General features: G+C 40.9%; 1 protein-coding gene across 1 annotated transcript; it reads right to left on the bottom strand.

The window, feature by feature from the left end:
- Positions 1–16,477: 16,477 nt before the first annotated feature.
- Positions 16,478–21,978, bottom strand: PLK2 (polo like kinase 2). Its single transcript, XM_075183267.1, has 14 exons — positions 21,700–21,978; positions 20,923–21,030; positions 20,686–20,802; positions 20,441–20,570; positions 20,138–20,225; positions 19,912–20,007; positions 19,317–19,515; positions 19,081–19,228; positions 18,862–18,959; positions 18,602–18,719; positions 18,074–18,314; positions 17,838–17,967; positions 17,367–17,477; positions 16,478–17,253 (listed from the first exon to the last, which is right to left on the bottom strand). Exons 1-14 carry the CDS (start codon positions 21,919–21,921, stop codon positions 17,062–17,064), a joined length of 1,998 nt encoding a protein of 665 aa, XP_075039368.1. The 5' UTR covers positions 21,922–21,978; the 3' UTR covers positions 16,478–17,061.
- Positions 21,979–22,165: the final 187 nt, after the last annotated feature.

Raw genomic sequence — 22,165 nt, 5'->3', positions numbered from 1 at the left:
CTTTTCTGGTAGATCATGCCCATTTTGGTTGCTGAAATCTGGTACTGTGGGCACAGGATATAAAGAAAAACAGAATCTGTGGCATATGGACGGCAGTTGGAGTAAGCTGTACACTGGCTCAGCTCTTAGGCCAAGCTCCCACTTTTCCTTATTCTCACAAATATAACATTATTGGAAACATCACAGCTGCGCTGAGGATCGACTTCATACCGAAACACAAGGCTGTTTTAGGATCCACTGAGCTACCATTTCTTTCCAGCTGTAGAACCCACAGAGCTCAACTGTCATTGCTGTTTCAATATCTGTTCAGCTACTCACCGAGCTCAATTGTGATCGCTGTTACCATCTCTGTTTGGCTTCTGGACTCTCTGCACCCAACTGTCAGCATCCTCCTGGACCGGGTTGTGCCAGAGATGCAGAAACTGCCTATTCATTAACCCCAGCCAGGGGGCAGTAATGTATCCTTCACCTCTTCCATTGCCCCACACAATTTTGGATCATTGTTCCTTTGTACTCTCTCATTACCTACCCTAGCTAATATAATACACATTCATTCACATCTCTCCATCATGCACCTACTCAAATTACTGTCACCATACTTCTGTCCAAACTCTTTTTCTTTCTCGCCTAACCTTGGGCCCCACACAATCCCCATTATCTGCTCACACTCCTCGCTGCACCCCAAACCTTTCCATCCTTCCCGTACCTCCAATCCCACCAACCTTATCCACAGATCTCCACTACCCTCTCTTCCCTTCTCCTGTGCACTATGGAACTCTAGATCTGTTTGTAACAAACTTACATCCATCCATGATATATTAATTTCTAAATCCCTAAACCTCCTTGCCATTACAGAAACCTGGCTCACCTACTCTGACACTAAATCCCCTGCAGCTGTCTCCTATGGGAGACAAGGTGGTGGAGTAGGCATTCTACTCTCTCCAAGCTGCACCTTCCAAGTCATCTGAATCCTCCCTCTCATTCTCTTCCTTGGAAGTCCACACTATCCGTCTATTTTATCCTCTCCACCGTGGTGTTGCTTTCATTTATCGCCCCCCAGGTCCACTTTCCCAAATCCTTGACAACTTTACAACGTGGCTCATTTATTTCCTATCCTTTGACCTGCCTACACTCATACTAGGTGATTTCAACATTCCCATTGATGATCCCACTGTCTCTTCTGCCACTAAACTACTTTCACTTACTTCCTCCTTTGGTCTCTCCCAATGGACCTCATCTCCCACCCACTGTGATGGGCACTCCCTTGACCTTGTCTTCTCCCGCTACTGCTCCATCACTAGTTTCTTCAATTTATCCTTCCCACTCTCCGACCACAACCTCCTTTCCTTCAGCCTCACCTTGCCTCATGCTCTTCCCACTGCACCCAAATACACACGTACACAACGAAACCTAAGTACTCTTAAACCAATTCACTTCTCATTTTCACTAAAACAACTATTTCCCCCAATGGCAGCATTGTCCTGTCCTAATCAGGCTGCTACTTTCTATAGCAAAACACTCACTTCAGCCCTAGACAATGCAGCTCCAGCTACTACATATAGTCTCTGACAATCCAAACCCCAGTCATGGCACAATAAACAGACCCGCTACCTGCCAAAGTGCTCCCGCACTGCAGAACGCCACTGGAGGAAATCTTGTTCCTATCCTGATTTCCTTCACTATAAATTCATCCCATCATCTTACAGCACTGCCCTTTCAATTGCCAAACAAACATGCTTCAAATCTCTAATATCCACCCAGACTTCTAACCCACGTCGCCTCTTTTCCACATTCAACTCACTTCTCTTCCCACCTGCATCTGCTCCTCATTCCTCCCTCACTGCCCATGATTTTGACACCTATTTCAAAGACAAAATTGACACCATTTCACAAGATATTTCCTCATGCCAAATTCCACTCACTCTACCCACCTTTACCTACACTTTCCAATCCACCCTTAATTCATCCTCTCCAGTAACTGAAGACGAAGTCTCTGCACTCATCTTATTATTTCACCCTACAACCTATCCACTCGACCCTATTCCCTCCCAACTACTCCGCTCCCTCTCCTTCACTGCACTCCCACCTCTTACTCACCTCTTCAACATGTCTTTCCCCAAAGGCACAGTTCCATCCTCCATTAAACGTACGCTCATCAAACCTATTCTAAAGAAACCATCTCTCGATCCAGCCTCTCTACAACTACCGCCCTATTTCTCTTCTCCCCTTTGCCTCAAAACTACTTGAGCGATTAGTGTACAAATGCCTGTCTCACTTTCTCTCCTCTCATTCAATTATCGACTCTCTGCAATCAGGCTTCCACACCCACTGAAACTGAACAAATGTGACCAATTATTTACTTACTGCAAATTCTAATGGTAATTTCTACATACTCATTCTCCTGGACCTCTCTGCTGCACTTGATACTGTTGATCACCCTCTTCTCCGACACACCCTTCAATCCATTGGCCTTTGTGACACAATCCTTTCCTGGTTCACTTCCTACCCATTGAACCGCTCCTTTAGTGCTTCTACCGCTGGCACATCCTCCCCTCCACTTCCGTTATCTGTTGGGGTCCCACAAGGCTCTGTTCTTCGCCCTTTACTTTTTTCATTGTACACCTCTTTTCTTAGGGCACTAATTCGCTCTTCCGGCCTCTAATACCACCTCTACTCTGATGACACCCAAATCTATATCTCTTTACCTGACCTCTATCCTTCTATACTATCTCTTGTAACCAACTGAATTTCTGCTATCTCCACATGGATGTCCCAACGCTACCTAAAGCTCAACATGTCAAAAACAGAACTTATTATTTTCCCTCCTGCCAGAGTCACCACCTGCCTTCAAATCTCCCTCACTGTCAATAACATCACAATTTACTCAGTCTCCCAAGTCTGCTGCCTTGGTGTCACACGTGACTCCGCCCTCTGCTTTATTCTTCACATCCAGATTCCACCTTAAAAAGAATACGCCCTTTTCTTACTCAACATGCTACCAAAACTCTTATCCATTCTCTTCTCATCTCCCGTCTTGGCTATTGCAACCACAACTATATGCTATCTGGCATTCCTGACACCCATATATCCACACTTCAATCCATCCTAAATGCTGGATTGATCTGCTAAATCTGCTGCACCACTTTGCAAATCCCTACACTGGCTCCCTGTGTCTTCCAGAATCAACTTCAAATTACTCACCCTTACCTACAAAGCCCTCACCAGCAACACCCCTGCATATATCTCAAATCTTATATCAAAATACTCTCCCTCCTGCCCTCTTAGATCTACCTCTAACCTGTGCCTTGTCTCATCTCTGATAACCACCTCTCACTCCCGTCTGCAAGATTTCTCCCGTGCTGCTCCCCACTTATGGAATTTCCTACCACACCCAATCAGACTTCCCCACAGCCTTCAAATCTTTAGATGTTCTTTGAAAACCATCCCTTTTCCGGAGGTGACCTTTTCCACGATAACACTATTCACACTAATGCACTCTCACAACTATCCCAATCTCCACTCTGAGCCACACTCACTCCATTTGTTTTAGCTGTGCCCTCTTCCCCTTAGAATGAACAGGGTCCTCCATACCCTTTATTTTAATGTCTCCATTCATTTTGTCTGCCTTGTCTGTTCTTGTTTATGTATGTACTGTTTTACATATATCCATGTCTTCCTTTCTGTATAGCGCTGCGGAGCACTGTGGCGCCTTACAAATCTACGATAATAATAATAATAATAATAATCTAAAGATTGCTTTTTTGTTTTGTCTTTTAACTTTCTTTGCATTGTAGAATATTTTAGCTCCGGCAGACGCTGAACTAGCGAGCTGTGGGCCCCAGTGCAGGAAAGCGGGGAGGAAGAAACTGTGGCTCCCAGCTCGCTAGTTCCCAGTGCAGCGGGCCCCATTATCTCCATGGGCCCCGGTGTACCGCACCTGCTGCACCAATGGTAGTTCCACCACTGAGTTCTCTTCCGCACACACTAGGGATCAGTTATCAAAGACCAAGCACATTGCATCAATTCATGCCTAGCACCTCTATAGAGAGGTAGCTGAAGAGTTTCCAAAGAAGATCTACGAACTAACCTTTATAAAGAAAAGATATGTTCCATATTGTTTTAACAATATAAAAACTTCTGTTGGCTGGACATCATATTTATTTACTTATTTGCTTTTCTGACCTGGTGCATGCACTAAACATAAAAATGCCTATTTGAGGCGCTCTTACCACATTGTCTGTCAGTTAATACCCTGGGGTAGATTTATGAAACCTTCTAAATGGGAAAAGTGGAGTTGCTGCCCATAACAACCAATCAGATTCTAGCTATCATATTCTAGAATGTACAATTGATAGCTAGAATCTGTTTGGTTGCTATGGGCAACATTTCCACTTTACCTTTTTTGAAGGTTTGATCAATCTACCCCCAGTCTTGTATTACTATGTTTATTACCAATTGTAAAGCACTGCAGAGTTTGCTGGTACAATAAAAAAATGTTAATAAAGAAATAAAAATAATTACCACGTATAACAAAATGACTATTAATGTAAACAAAGAGATAATAAATCTTATTGGCTTTACTATACTGTGTTTGGACAATGAATACTGAAAGAATGTAAATACATTGTACGAAGGTAACGACATTGCAAGATTCCACCCTCAAATATGCATTTTCTTCTAAGATCTCATAATTAGAATTAAAATCATCTTTCTTTCCACAAGGTAATTTTCACAGTCACGGATGTGCATTAAGAAATGTGCACCCTCCGAAAATAGGCAATAAATAGCTAGAATTAAATCAATTCAAAAGTCTTACGGCCATTCAGCACGGTGGTTAAGCGGTTAGCACTTCTGCCTCACAGCACTGGGGTCATGAGTTCAATTCTCGACCATGGCCTTATCTGTGTGGAGTTTGTATGTTCTCCCCGTGTTTGTGTGGGTTTCCTCCGGGTGCTCCGGTTTCCTCCCACACTCCAAAAAAACAACATACTAGTAGGTTAATTGGCTGCTATCAAAATTGACTCTAGTTTCTCTCTCTGTCTGTTTAAGTTACGGAATTTAGACTGTAAGCTCCAATGGGGCAGGGACTGATGTGAATGAGTTCTCTGTACAGCTCTGCGGAATCAGTGGCGCTATATAAATAAATGGTGATGATGATGATGATAATGATGAAGTGTATGGTTTGAATCCTTAGCTGCTTTTACTATGGCATATATATAATGGAAGTAATAATCCTTGTATAAACATTTTATTGATGATAAAATACCATCCTTGGCATACACAAGATCGTTTCACTGTGCACTATATGAAAAGGATCAGAGAGCGAAAGAAAGAATTTTAATTGTCAGTTACACATTAAACTCCCGAACTCCCCTGGACAAAATACATTCCAAATCTTGTTAGTCCACATAGTTTGTACTTCCCCGGTAGTGACAGGAGCCAGAAAATATTGTCTCTGCCGTTGAATTTGCTCACAGGCATTTGATTTAAACAATACAGCTCAGTGCATATTTATAAAGTATATTCAAATGAAGATTATAGGTATAAAAGTAAATGTTTTATACAATGGTGGAGAGGAAAAGAAAGATCATTTTCTATTAGGACTAATTGATGAATGCTTGCTGAACTTACGAGAGTTCATTTGAATAAGTACTATAGTTATAATATATGCCATCTTACAGGATAACCCCATCCCCTATAATACCGCTTTCATACTGCCGCCCCGGCAATATCCCGGGTTTTTCAAGCCGGGTTTTTGCCGGGTCTCGGAGCGTCCCAGCTCAGAAACACCATTCATACTGCACCTCGGACCCGGGAATTTCCCGGGTTGACCCCATTCATACTGCACAAGTCTGTGCCCTGGCAATTTGTGGGAGTCATCACCAGAGCAGTTTTCATTGGCTGAAAAATGGTGATGTCATTAAAAGGTGACTGGTTTTTTGACCATCCATGGTTCTCCATCCAGTGTGTCATAATTGCTGTTAATACACACTTTTTCAGTGAAATAAAAGCAATTTTCTCCAACAAACTCTGATTCTGCTTCAGCTTGATCTGCACTCCACCAACCATTTCTCCTAAACTCCTTCTCGAATCTTCCACGGGCTCCCACCGATGACATCATCCTCCAGAGACAGGCAGACAGCCAATCAGCTTGTTTTCTGTGCCTGGGAATTACCCCTCGATAAATCCCGGGTTGAAGACCCGGGTTTTTAGACCCAGGATTTTTGACTGGTACCATTCATACTGCACCAAGACCCGGGTCGTTTGAGCTCGCCACGGAAAAAACCCGGGATTTTGGTGCAGTATGAATGGGGTATAAGTTTGAGATTACATATACCAGTGAGATGAAATGACATTACGATTTGAGATGCCCTCCCATGTTATGGTTTAAAATACATGAGAAAGTCTTTCTTTGTTTTTTATTTGTTACTGTTTATAAACGCTGTTGCCCTATAAAGTGTTTATATTGTATTTATTAAAGGGTGAACCCACCTTTGTGGCTTTGTACAATTAAAATAAAAGACTAATATAGTTTGTTTTGCAAAATACCGTCATAGCACAGCCGATATCAGGAAATTGGCGTGTTATGGCAGGGCATGTGGACCCAAAATGACCGACATGTCCACTGCTGATTGGTCAAGCATGGTGGAAAATGTTGTCAGAAAATCTTGACTGGAATACAGTGATCTAAGTGTACGGTCTGTGTGATTTAACCTGAATGGAAACTACTCACAGGCCCAACAGTATTCAAGGTCAAGCGAATCTAAAGAAATGTTTCAAGTGGAATTTGGGTGTAAGTGTGCTCTGCCTATACGGCACTTCTTATATGCAGATAGACACAACACACTGCAGGATACACACAATGCATATGTGTATATATATATATATATATATATATATATATATATATATATAAGTGCCATCAGAATGCACAGATAACAAAAAATATTACGGGCCCCTCACCACCATCGGCACTTACACCTGCACTATAGCTGGTGCAAGTGATACAGCCAAAGATTATGTATCTGAAAGATGCCCTGAGCTTAAATTGGAATGACCTTGGCACACCCTACTATACATTGACTACATGCATGCACCCCTTCCCTTCCCTGTTCCGCACTTGACTGTTCGAAGTGTCCTTTGAATTTGAAGATGAATTGGATGCACTTGTGTTCACTAGCACAGAGCCTGTTTCTGAGTATGCGTAGAGCAATTTTGCACAAAATACAACACTGTTGGCATCAATATTTCTTAATAAATCAGTCCCCAAATTCCAGATCTCCACCTATTTGGCCACCTACCTGTGGACAATTGAATGACAATCTTTCCACTCAACACAAGTGATGCCAGTGGCCACCTTTAGATATAACCTACAATCTGCTAAAGATTTATTTAATTTTATTTATTAAAAGTTATTTACATATGTGTTATAAAGACTATTTAATCATTCACATCAGAGATTATTTCTAATCAACGGCAGCAGGTAGAAATTGACTTGTATGTATAAAGTATAAAAAATAATAATCCTTTGGTTTATTACTATATTATGAAATACTATACTACAGTATCATACAATAGTATGATACTGTGTGTGTGTGTGTGTGTGTGTGTGTGTATGTGTGTGTGTGTGTATATATATATACACACATACATGCTTAGATACATACATATATATATATATATATACATACTTAGATATATATATATATGTATATATATATATATATATATATATATATATATATATATATTTATTTATTTATTTATTTATTTTTAAACACATTTGTTTCTAGTAGAGGTCACTTGCATATAATGTACTGTATGGGTGTGCACTATTTCTTTATGTGTATTGCTTTATTGATTAGGCAAAGTTCGGTAATGCTTTTACCCACATCATGGTATGCAGTCATTGTCGTCAATGGATATTTTTGCCTGAAGTAGAGTCACTTGTTTGTTGATTCAGAGCACATATTACGCCTTGATACAGGAAATGAGATACATTAGTACTTTATGTAACGGCACAAGAGTGCACTGTGTCTATACTTCAATAAATGAGGAGAATAATGTAGTGTCTGATCAGTAATTAATGCAATGTAAGTAGCAATGATTTGAAACAAGGTTCTCTGTTTCCATGGATATATAGTTGTTAAGGTTATTGTGCTGTCCATTCATATTTTGTAGGTCAGGCAGCCAATCATGGGGGTCAGATATTCTGCTACAGAGATGCCTACAGGAAACATTTGTTTCCCTATGGTCAGAGATGAGTTGTTTTACTGTAGTCTGTAATTCCGCCCAACCGGACTGATTTTAGTGCTCTGGAACACATTGACCCAGAACTGACATATTTCTCCCTTAGGCCACTTTTTCTATACTGCTCGTCTCCTCTGTCTATTGCCAAAGACTTCAACTTCCACGAGATATACATTGTAAGGATGTCTAATGAACCACAAAGTGTAAGACTGCAGATAAAATGCTCTTTGGTGATATCACTGCCTACTTTTGCACAGTTGCTTCTGATCTTAGAAGGGAGCATATGAACCTGTGGGCCAAGATGGCGGTGTCAGAGGTGGTGCAAATAGCAAATAACAGGGATATATGAGGGCTTGGGCCTTAAGCAGCTGAATTGCTGAGATTGATACTGCAACAATCAGCTGTTTATAATCCTTTTCTTATATCCTTACTTATATATTTATCCTTATTCCTGCATGGGGGTGTCAGTGTGCACAGGCATACTTAACTGACTCTATAAATAGTCTGATTACTAGTAGAATACATTTATTTCTTGCATACAGTTGGGACAGGTCTGACAATTGGGAAATAGTGTTCTGTAATAATGAAGGGAGGATGGCAGTAAAAGAATTCTAGGGTGCCAAAAATATTAAATCGAAGTTGAGGACACTATTGTGACCTGATTTTGGCAGGACAATCCCAATATCTGTTGCAAAAGAGGTGTGGCTTTGTGATTCAGGGGCAGGACATCACAATTTGGAGACATGGTTTCAGCAGATTGGGAACATGGTATTAAATTTTGCCAATTTCCAGATCAGTACTGCTATCAGTTATGTACGAGTACTAGAAAACCCTGTGTAACATTACAGAGATATATGATATATGCTTTTTTTTTTTTTTAGAAATTATTCATCCATATATCAGGACTAATGGCCTTTAAGATTTAGATCTGCAACACAAGGGGGATTATTTACTAAACTGCAGGTTTGAAAAAGTAGAGATGTTGCCTATAGCAACCAATCAGATTCTAGCTGTCATTTTGTACTAAATAAATGAGACTGACAACTAAACCTCTGGAGGCTGCCTCTGTGCCTTTGTGATGTTTACTTATTTGGTCGGTGCTGTTCTTCATAGAACCTCATTGTTACTGTGAACACTGTAATTTAGGCTGGTGCTACAGAGTACACTGTAATTTAGGCTTTTCCATTGAGAAGAAAAAAATGACATTCTGAAGCTTTGAATCTCTCCAGTTATTACACGTTATAATCAAAGCGACATAATCTTTAGCTGTCACACTTATGGGGCCACACGCTTCAGAAGGTGGTGTTTTCTGGTAGGAAAAATGCAGCATTCATTCATTTAGTAAAACTATGTGTTGCTATGTACAATTATTCTAAATGTAACAAATAACGGTGTGAGAACAAGTTTTCCTGGTAACAAGGGAAAGTCACATTACAGCTACCAACAATTACAGCCAGGGCTGCCATCAGAAACTGTGGGCCCCAGCACTAATTAATCTGGTGGGCCCCGCACCCCTCCCTGGGTCCAGTACAAATTAATCTGGCGGGGGCCCCGCTGCCCATACACGTGCACCCCTCCATCTTCGCAATACATGCACCCGCTATCCCTCATCACAGCACATTCCCCCCCCACTCCCTTATCACAGTAAATGTTCCCCTCCCCCAAAGTAAATGTTCCCCTCTACCCACCCCACAATCACAGTTAATGTCCCCCCCACCACAGTTAAGGTCCCCCTCTCCCCCCCCAATCACAGTTAAGGTCCCCCTCTTCCCCCCTCCCTCCCTCCACAAATAAAGTCCCCCTCTTCCCTCCTCCACAAGTAAGGTCCCCCTCTTCCCCCCTCCACAAGTAAGGTCCCCCTCTTCCCCCTCTTTCCCTCCACAGATCAGGTCCCCCTCTTCCCCCCCCCTCCACAGATCAGGTGTCCCAAGCCCTCCCTGTTCCCCCCTCCACAATTATGGTCTCCCGGGCTCTCCCTATTCCCCCCCCCATCACAATTATGGTCCCCTGGGCTCTCCCTCCCCCCCTCAAAAAAAATAGTAGCTCATTTACTTACGTACTCCGCAAGCTGCAGCTCTGCCTCCCGGTCACTGACACACTGGGAGCGCGGCGCGCGGTGATGACATCACCGCGCCGGCCGCGCCCCCAGCCTATCAGAGTCTGGGAGGCAGAGCTACAGCATCGCGGAGAAGGTAAGAAAAAAAAGGGGAGGCACGGTCGGTGACTGCGGGGCCCAGACAGTCCAGGGAGTCCGGACAGAAGGAGAGAACTGTCCGGGCCCCCTAGTCTTTCCGGGCCCCTCACAGCGGTACTGGCCGTACCCACCTGATGGCGGTCTTGATTACAGCTACCAACAAGTAGCTGTAACTTAAGAGCAGAGGTAGCTAAATAAGTACTTAATTTTGCATTTTTAAACTTGTGTGATAATAAAATAATATCTTACAACTAAAGTAAAGATGTGTTTAATCTTATTCTGAAACCCATATGTCTGCTGAAGTACTTTTTTCTCTTCTGCACTATATGATGCACAAATGTATGGGAAATGGGGCTTGACAAGCAGACAGCTAAAGACAGAATATTCCATTGTGTAAAATCCATGACACTATATTTATACCCATCAGTGATTGACATATTTGCAGACTCGGTTGAGTGTATTGACATGAATGGCCTCTGAAGTATCCTTTACCTGAACAATGCTTAACAACGTGTGTGAGACGATCCATTCTTCTTACATGAAAGCAGCTGCAGCTTTCATGCTTTTTACCGGCTGTCTGTTTTAGGAGTGTCATCTTGTATGGATCAGCTAATGCACTCTTATGAAGGTTACCCAGTAGACATTTCCTTTCTGTTTATATGTATTAATTGGAGGATTTTGAATAACATTTCTGCATTGTGTTCTGATTACTGGAACAAAGCGTGCACAGAACGCAACAGAAAGGTAACATTAAAGTGTGCAGAGCTGAATAGCTGTGATACTTTATAATATTGTAACTAAAGAACACTAATCTATGTTAAATGATAATGCAACTTACACAACAATAACACCAATGACCCCCCAACTATACATACAGATGAAGCGATAATCTTTAAGCCTTGTGATGCATTCTAGTACTTATCATCATCATCATCATTTATTTATATAGCGCCACTAATTCCGCAGCGCTGTACAGAGAACTCATTCACATCAGTCCCTGCCCCATTGGAGCTTACAGTCTAAATTCCCTAATATAGACACACACTCACAATGTACCACGATCATGCTACCTACATCTAGATGCAATGTATTAACATGTATTATGTATGTGTGGAGTAATGCTGTAAGATGTGAAGTATATCCTTCAGCGATCCCTTCGTCCCAAGGTCATACTACCCTTTGTCAAGCTCATACTAACCTTTGTCAAGGTCATAATACCCAATGTCAAGGTCATATTTTTAGAGCTGAGTTTCAATCAGGCAGATCTGGGCTCCCTTACAGCCATGGGCTCTGTGATACCATTCAAAATGCCCTTGTTATAACCTACCACAGCTTATTAAGTACAGTATATCAGGTTAGTTTATCTGTCTTGGATGTTGGTGAAATTACAAAAGAATGAATAAACTTTATTAGAAAGTTCCTCCACCAAACATGGACATTCCCTGTACAACTATCGTGTTCTAATTACATTTCTTTTTTCAATTACTTTACTTTGACTCACCTTGTGGAAGTATTCAGCATTGACATCTCAAGTCCCCTACGGTTCATGTGTCTGGAGGCCTCCAGCAAACTGCCTATAGATCTCTGTCTGATAATTGTGTTCTTTAGGTGACGGGACTGTAGAATACTACTGAATACTGTGTTAACACATATACAGATACATCAGACTGTATTGTAGCATTTAGCTCATTAAGGCCAGTTAGAGAGTTTGAGATCATTGAGAGATCATTATCAGGCCTCTTCCATCTGACATTGTCATCATCCTCATCAACTTTTAATTATATAGCACCAGCAATTTCCATAATGCTTTACAAGTGAGAGCCAACACATTAATGAAACTACATTTTGTATATTTATACAATAAAAATACTTACACAGTATGGGGCACCATAGTACCTCTGTATAATGACGGAGGAAGCTCAGGCCACAAACTCCAGGCCCAGCTCACCAGTAACCATGGGGGAAGTGCCAAGAGGTTCCTCCTATACATGATGGACACTGCTGGATGCAGTGATGAGATACAATGTTTTTGTATCATTTCTATTTTAATATGAACAATTTGCAAACCAGATATTTTTAAATAAATACATCTATTGAAAGCTCATGAAATTTTGTTTAAAATTAGACCAGAAAATGGGTCCGTATAATGACCACCTGTCACTCATTTCTAGGGACAATACATAATTGCTTGTGAAAGAAGTTTGTTCAAAATAGTGGGTAATTGATAAGTAAAACAGTATATCAATGTCTAGTGGTCGGATCATGTATTGTAAGTGTAGTGAACTATGTTTGTATGGAGTTTATCAAAACTATATTATGATCATGTCCAGTTGTAATGTCATGTTGGGGAGCAGTAGTGCAGGGGCTGGCTGACAAATTATAGCCCGGGCAGAGAGACTCGGGTAAAAAATGTAGGTAGCCCAGTGACCCAGTCTAAGGTATGGGGACTGGGGGCAGATGTCACCCTGCCCAGCCAGCCCCTGGTATAGTGGTCCTACGTCTGTACATAATATAAATGTATAGCAATGTATATCCCAGGGCCATGTCATTTTTGGAAGGCGCAGTCTGGGGTTCACCTTTTACCATCATCATCATTTATATAGCGCCACTAATTCCACAGCACTGTACAGAGAACTCACTCACATCAGTCCCTGCCCCATTGGGGCTTACAGTCTAAATTCTCTAACATACACACACAGACTAGGGTAAATTTTTGTTATCAGCCAATTAACCTACTAGTATGTTTTTGGAGTTTGAGAGGAAACCAGAGCACCCGGAGGAAACCCACGCAAACACAGGGAGAACATACAAACTCTACACAGATAAGGCCATGTCTGGAATTGAATTCATGACCCCAGGGCTGTGAGGCAGAAGTGCTAACTACTAAGCCACTGTGCTGCCCAGGGTGTGAGGTGAGAACCTTGCTTCAGACAGCACCATATACATGCAGAGGTTTTTACATGCTGGCTGTCCTTGGTCAGAGAGTAATGGGAGGTACATGCTTCCATCTTTGGGCATGAACTGTTAAAAGTGCTTTACAATACTAATACTAAGCACAATACTTATATGGGCACTTTATTTAATTTTAATACGTCTTAGAAAATTGCTAGACATATCAGTGGATATTTTCCTTCTGCTGGGCACTTAATTGAGCCTATTACAGCTCGATATATTACAACTGCTTGGCATGTTATTGGCCATTATTGTGCATTTTACTTGGCATAAGGGTAATGGTGGTTCTGGTGGGTACAATTTCACACTCTCAGACTGGCACCTCTGGTTTTATATTTGTTTTGAAAAAAATTAGAATGATGTTATCTACTTAAACAGTTATTGTGCATGCTGTATATTCACCTGGAACTCAAATGTTGACCAAGTGTCACTAATTTCGATGGACAATCCCACTCTGACGCGATTTCTGAATGTGTGTGTATGCATTCAGGACACGCGGCGGCAAAAAAAACTCATCACCACCCCTTCACTATGCTTGATAGTTAGTATGAGGTTCTTGTGGTAACACAGGGCATAATTTTCTAATATAACATGGAGTTGTGCATTAAGACTGAGCGACTACACTTTGGCCTCATCTGTTCAGAGGACATTGTTCCTGAAGTCATCTTTTGTTGAGACAACTTTGGAAACCTACTCTGAGGGGTAGCGCATGGGTTTTTTTTGGGAGAGAAGGGACTTTTTCTATTAGCCATCATTCAATGAAATCTATATTTAGTCTATTTTCCTATAGTATAATGAATGTTAACATTTACCATGTTGACCGAGCCCTGCAAATCCCTGGATCTAGCTTTTGGATTCTTTGCAATTTCTTGGAGCATCAACTCTGATATTTTTGTCTTGTAGTGGGATGCATTGGGGCCTTGCCTGAAAAACACTTTGGGGAGGAGTCTGCAGTGCCTCTCTCTGTAGATACCTTGGTAGACTAGTTCTCTTGCCTCTGATGTGGGAGGTCTTATGGAGTGGTTGTGCAATTGATACAGATTATCCCAGTTTGAAACCACGATCAAGGTTCACAGATAAATGTTCAGGTTTTGTCAATTATGTACATAGTTTACTGAAGATTTTAATGAAGTGTTAATTTGGCTATTTTTAGACCCAAGGTAACTTGTATGAAGAGGTCTTGAATAAACCCCAAATGGAATTATCGGTACAAAATTGAATTGAATACCTGAGGAGTTATCCTTTACTCCATGGTAATTGATCAGTGTTTATCAAGTACCCAACTGATATGTGATTGGATTGTCTATTGTTCTTGATATTTATTAAGATCACTTAAAGGAGCCTCCTGTTTTTTTGAACTGAAATGGATAGTAACAGGTATTTTGGATGGCAGCCAATCTTTTGTAGGGGTGCCGTTCAAATGGCCTGCTTTTTTTAATCTCTACCTAGCGAATGGGATTTATTTTGAGGTCATTTATATGAAACACTGTCTGGCACTCCAAAATTGGGTCAAACCTGGGCAATTGCTCTAGCATGGAAAAAAAATGTATTTATTCCCGTTAGTGTCAAAATATGCCTTAATTAGAAAGAAAAATAAGTATATTTGTTTATACACAATTAAACCAGTATATTTAATTTTGGCCATGTTTGAAAATAAGTAAAATGGAGGATCTGATCCTGACATTTTGATCATAAGCTGTCAGACAAGTCCCCCAGATGTCCTCTATCACTTTATATTGTGTTTTGTGATCAGCATATACTGCTGGGCCTGACTGAAACTGTCCTCCTTTCACACAGCACAATAGGCAAGTTGACACTACATTAGGTTCTTTATCATTAGACAGCTCTGCTAAAACCACATCCAGATATCAATAGGACTACATTACATGCCAACCCGACTCCTCCTCTCATTGTGATATCTGCTTCCCTCTTAGTCACCCTGGTTACAGGTTCTCAGTTTAGAACTTCTTGATCATTTAGATGTATTGTCAGCTTTTCACGTGCCACCAGTAATGCCAGGACATGGGTCAGAAAAATAGGCAACTGCATCAACATGGAGTCACGACATCACCGATGGCAATTCAGTTCTCTCCAGCTGTTTTTCCACTATCCCATGCCCTGCTCATATGCTCCCAGAAAGCTAAGGGAGCCCAACTCATCACCTCATCCTCATCACCCCCTTCCCCCACCTCCTCACCCCCATTACCTTGGTCCTCATCACCCCCTCCCCCACCTCCTCACCTCCAATACCTCTATAAAAGCACTGGAATCACACGAAGATTCATTAATATGTTTAACTGAAGATTGTGTGTTTAAATACAGGTTTTGATATTTTTCTTGGGAACAATCTGAGGTAGAAATTACTAAAGCAATTATTCTGAACCTTATTACACTAATAATCTCCACACATGAACCCACAGCCTTGAGTGTCATACAATACTTAGAATTGACATTTAAATGTGTACCCAAATGACTGCTACCAATGGAATCTTATTTAATGGGCTGAACATATATTCATAGATTATATTCAGAATGCAGCTTGTCCCCAAGGCTTGAAACCATTTCTCATGCCTCAGTGATTTCACCAATTCCTAATGAGTAAGCCAATATTCAAGTTCTTCCTGTAGGTTTGTAAATATTTTATGAACTCAAAAACCATGCTTGTAAATTGGGGAGTTTGTCTCCTCTAAACAGCTGCAAATACAAGCAATCAATATAGTTTAAGTAAAAGTAACGTACTATAGGGAAACTACAGGCAGTTCCGTAACAGGCTGAGCCGTAACTACCAGAGCAGCTGAGACACATGGTAATTGTGCTTTAAACACACAAAGCTTTTGGTAAGTGAATCAGTTTCTTTCCAACCAGTCCTCTACTAGTCCATATTCTGACATCTGATAAACGTAACCTTGGTGCCTTTAATCACCTGTAGTAAAATAGTTGGTTCTTATTTATTTATAGTACGTATTTGACTTTACCTGTTTAACCAGTTTCAGATTTTTGGTAAATCCTAGAAATGTTGCATATGTTTAACACATTTTCCCTCTAATGTGAAAAGTGAAAAATGAAAATAAAAGCTCAAAATTATAATTTCATGTGTTTATTGCCAACAATGTATACAATGTATACTTAAGGTCCAAAATGGTCATAAATACTTCACTTTTGGGCTGTAATAAATTATTTGTTAACTAGGAATGCACTTGTCCAGCCACAAATGTGGGTATTAAACAATATTATATATGGCCATAGTTCACAGTTGAGCAGCAGTAAGCTGCATTGATCACAGCGATTCTAACGTGACTTTTTTCCTTTAGAGCCAACATTCGTTTCAGAATCGTAAAAAATGTTCAAGTTCAAATCCTCGTCCACCAAATTGCTCTATGGAGCAAAACGCATGGTCACCCCACTTTGACAGATTCTTTCCGCCACCAGAAGACGGTTCACGAGTCCTCACAATTACTTTCCACAAAGTATCCTTGAAAAGAACACAAAATTGGTTCCAACAAAGCGGGATGAATCGATCCACAGTCTGGTTCCAGCCCAGCGCGCTACGTAGGAAGTTTTTTTTCGTACCACCTCCACTTGTCAACATGCTAGGTCCCAAAGCTTCATAGGTCTCCTCACACTGAAGGATATCTCCTCTAGGTTCCTGATAAACCAATACCACATTAATTGCACCTCTGCAATAACATATTCAGTGCATATTCCATTCTGTTTCTCAGGTCATTTGAGCCACCAGACAGGAGTAGAGTACTCAAGCGGAATGTCGTAGACATCCGATCCTCGTTGATGTAAGTCAGCAGATATTCGTCACTTTGGTTGGCTATGATTATTTTTGTGTGATCGTGGTAGAAATTAACCTGTTGAAAGAAAGAATGTATTAACTTATGCTACCACGTTTTGTGCTGTCATTATCGGGTTTCACACATTCCTATCAGGTGCAATATGAAATATAAGGAAAATAGTCATTTACCTGAAATGTGCCATCATTGAAGAGCATCATAAGGGCCTTGTCAGACTTAAGCCATTGGAGAAGGTATAAGCGGGGTCTGCACACATCTGTTACACCAGGCAAATCACCTCCCTTAAAAAGGAAAAATGACAATAAAATAAATACATGGTCAAAAGAAAAACCAACTTTTTTTTTTGCTATAAATTGGCACCAGTAATACAAGTTCTTTCTTGACTAAACTAATTAAAAGGGTCACTAGTTTGAAGCTCAGATGAATGGGAGGTAACAGTGACCTAATCCATGAATCAGGTCCAGCAGTGTAAGTTATGGAATGTTTAGATCACTGGTCCTTTCTTCAACACTATTTCATAAAGCTTGAGGAACTCAGCATAACATGTGACTCTCTACTCCATGCTCCTCACATATCTATTAATAGTTATGTATGAGTGCCCAGTTTCTGAGCATGCATTTAGATAAATGAAATATACTTACATCCATAAGGTTTTCTTCCATGTAATGAGAAAAGTATTTCAAAACAGTAACTTGACTGATGAATTGCTCAGGAGCCTCAGTAGCTGGAAATATGGAACACTGGCCAAGTTCAGCATAGTAGTGTACAGTCCTGCAAAGGCAAACGCCACAAGTGTAAGTCAACTGACCAGGCCAAGGAAATTAAACCACAGTACAGATAAGAGCATTACAACAGACTGTTCATCTGCAATACTTACTTTTTGTCAGGCAGAAGGCTCATGTGTGCTCCATTATTAAACAGAACGCCAACTGTGTGATCCGACAGCTGGTAACCAAAGCCGTATTTGTTGGAGTAGTCCACCCATTTCGTGACCCAGTGAAATGAGGTGCTTATGTGTTCTTTTGGAATAGAGTCTGAGTCTGGCATGTTTTCTAGGCAGCCTCGGAGGACTCTGGCAACTGTATCTGCCACACTGCCCATTGTGCTGTCTTCTAGACCTGGAAGAAAGGAAGAGATACATTACTACCAATTATATGCAAGTTGGCCCAGTCTTAGGAACTCTTGGCGCACATTCAAAAGTCTATACTATCATCCTGAGTATTAAAGAGCTCTGCAATTATCATGCACTGGTTTATTCCGAACAGTGAACACAATATGGTAATTGTACTGCCAGTGTTCTGACTAGTAACAGTGCCAAGGCAGCTGGAAGCTTAATACTGCAAGCTGACATTTAGACCAACAGTAGTCGTTAGCTGTGACTGTCGACAGTGATTGCTATACTTACACTCACTGCTGCTGCTACAGCTACCCAGGGTCCCTCGAACAATCATTCGGATAGTGTCGCCCATCTGCTGTTTGTCAGGTTTGTCAAGGACATTTGTCTTGGAGACTGTTTTGCACTCCTAAAAGGCAAGAAACAGACTATAAGAATCGTACAAATAGCAAAAAGGCCAAAGTGTTCTAAAAACAATCATTTCTATTTCTGTACATGAAAAGCTCCCTGTGTACAATTCCCACCCCCGGTAATTTGCAAGTTCAACCAACCTCGTCTGTTCTGGGATTCTGAGTCTGTTGAGATATGTATGTTTTCTTTAATTCTTGTCTCAGCTTGTAGATTTTCTCTTCTTCCTTTGCTAGTTTATCTGCAAAAAAATTCAGCCTGGTTAACAAGCAGTCACAGAACACAAGCTAAATAAAGGAGCAAACAGTTTAAATTTAAACTAGTTAAAAAAAAATAAAAAATGGGGTTTATAAATAACTTACTGTGATTATCCAAGTACTTTGCTTTTTCTTTCTTTCCGCCAAATAGAGCTGCAGCAGCTTTTTTGAAGAAGCTCTTGGCTGGGCTTGATAGGTGGAAGTCAGGTGCGGTGTGACAACAGGACGAAGAGAGTCTGTCTGGTGTGAAGCCCTGATTGGAGAGTGGAGAGAGAATTACTAACTGCATTCAACACAAGGAAGATGCAACGATACATTTCCATAGTCTGCTCATTACAAACCTGGGAGAAAAAGTCATGTTGGATGATGTCTTCCAGGCTGGGTCTGTCCTCTGGGTTTCTGGACAACATGCTTGCAATGAGATTCTTTGCAGACAACATTAGCGAGGATGGCAGGGAGTATCTAGCCTCCCTGATGCATCTGTATGTCTCTTTAAGGTTCGTGGTCTCAAATGGAGGTCTTCCTAGCAGCATGGTATACCTTTAAAAAGGACAATAGAAATATTTAGTGAAAAAGAAAAAAAACCTTTATATCCATCATATGTCACTGGTGCTTCATCATGAGTTTCATAAATGTAATACCATACATGGTAATAGAAAGCCATGTGACTATATAGTATTATACTTCACTACAAGTGTCCAGGACATATTTAAGTCACAGTCAGATTAGACAGTGACTATACAGATTGCAAACTGGGCAGATTTGTTTAGCCCCATGGTATGACAGGCAGCTTTGTTAAACTCGCAATTCTTCACTACCCCAATATATCTCACTGGTAGTAACTGTCAGCCTAGAGATATAGCTATTAATCTTCTAGTGCATATTTCCAAAAAAAAAAAAAAGGGGGGGGGGTGTTTAACTAGCAGAAATACTTACATTACACAGCCCAAAGCCCAGATGTCAGATTCACAACCGTGCCCTTGCTTGTTAAGCACTTCAGGCGAGAGGTAATTTGGTGTGCCGCAAATTGTTCTGGAAAAAAAAAAATCAAGAAAGGAAGATTGAGATTTTTTTTCCCCAAAAACCTCAATTTGTCTCACACATAAGATGCAAGCACTACACAGTAACTGTTACAGACAAGAGTCTATAATAACAGACCCACCTTCTCCTTTGTTCCATAGGTTCTAATCTTGCTGCCAGGCCAAAATCACCCACTTTCAGCTCCATGTTTTCATTTATAAAAAAATTTCCTACAAAAAAAAAAAAAGCCACAAATATAATAGCAATATACACCAAAGCCTCACAGCTATTGTTCTGGGCAAAGCCTAGCGTTAAATTATCTATACACATATGCTATTTTCTACATACATTATAAAATGCATTACCAGCAGATAAAATTATAATAAAGCAAATTAGTCAGAATAGCTGTCTGCAGAATATAATAAAACAAAAAACGCAACTTTACCTAATTTTAAATCTCTATGGAGAATTTCTTGCTCGTGTAGGTATTTTAAGCCAGAGACAATCTGTTTGAGGTAGTATCTCACTTCAGGGTCTGTCAGTACTTTCCTGGTCTTCAAGATATGTGCCATAGACTGGATGAAAAGGAGATGTCATTAGTTTGTGTAGGAGTGATTTTGCAGATAAGAGGGCGCACACACATTGCAGGCTTACGGGTAAACAAAGCAACTAAAACGCATGGATGCTCACCCGTCTGCTGCAGTATTCCAGCAATATATAAATGTTCTCTTTATCTTCAAAATAGTGATAAAACTGCACAACGTGTCTGTGATTCAGAGTACGATGCAATTCAATTTCTTTATCAATCTGTAAAAAAGAGGATTTTTATCATTTTTTTATTCCTAACAACGGTACAAAAACACAACTTGGTCATACCTATGGAAAAGACAACAAGCTGAAATGCAAGCACTAGACAAAAATACCCACCTTTTCTCTCTGGTGAGGTTTTGACACCCTGCTGTGTGGGATAATTTTGGCAGCATAGATTTTGTTGGTTGTCAAGTCAGTCATTTCATAGCACTTTGCAAATCCTCCCTAGAAGTGAGAGCAAATAATGAATACGGGTTGGGCCAAGAAGCTTAAACAATAGCCTTGTAATGCATTCCTCCATCTAAACCACAAAATTATAATGTACATGTTGCAACATTAAAAGGAAAAAAGCTTAACCATTTGGCAACAAAGGTATTTAAGTACTCAGGAATTCAAATAAGAAAAGTTAAAAAAGGTAGACTAAGGTAAGGAACTAAATCTGGTCTATATTAAACATGAATTACAATAAACCAGGTATGCCCAGATCAATACACACATTGATTATATATATATATAGATCTATACAGACTCAAGTCTGTTACATGTTAACTTGTTGCTTTGTCAATTACAGGCTATAAAAAAAAACCATAATACACGTCTTAGTGGTGAATGATAGAAATGTCAATGACAGATGCCATTACAAATGGAATTTTATCAATGCAGTGACTTATTAGCGGCTGCTCTGAACACTGGGGCTCAGCAGAGCAGACACCACAGTAAGATGTCCAGCCAGGCAACATATCCAGCATGGAGAGGCTTCTATGACAGCATGCAAACAGCATTCACTGATTGCAGAAATTAACCCGCAACGGTGTATGTAGTAAATCCAGTATATCCACCTCACTGACACATATGTATAGCAGGGATCTGTCTGCCCGGAGCCAGCTGCGTTACCTTGCCAAGCACTTTGCCCCTGCAGTAACGTCTCCCGGTGCTGGGATCTGTAATAATCCTGGACACTTCGGCAGCCGGGTTGGAGCAGGTGTGGTGAACATGCTGCTCCCCATCGGCCGGCAGTTTCCATCTCCTGTTGGAGTCACAGACTCTGCCCAATGCCTGCTCGCACATTCTGCTCCCGTTGTTTGGCTGTGATGTGATAGTCCTCAGTAATTCCATAACTCCCTCCCGCAACCTCCTAGTGTCAGGGACCAGCGCTGTCTGCGGAGCACCGCTGCAGACACCTCCTTATGTAAGCTCCCATGGGCACGCCCACTCGTGACGTCACCCAGCAAGCCTGCCTTTTCCCCTGGTCATTGCCTGGGCATATCCCTGCTCCACTGGGGCTCTGTCACCCCTATGGGAGCAGTGGTGGAGCCTCCAGAACACCAAATGTGAATGAACAGATTGTTACTGAGAATGT

Source organism: Mixophyes fleayi, chromosome 1 (genome assembly GCF_038048845.1).
Source record: "Mixophyes fleayi isolate aMixFle1 chromosome 1, aMixFle1.hap1, whole genome shotgun sequence".
Lineage (NCBI taxonomy): Eukaryota > Metazoa > Chordata > Amphibia > Anura > Limnodynastidae > Mixophyes > Mixophyes fleayi.
The sequence above is the reverse complement of the archived record's forward strand: the minus strand, read 5'-3'. Positions and strand labels throughout refer to the sequence as shown.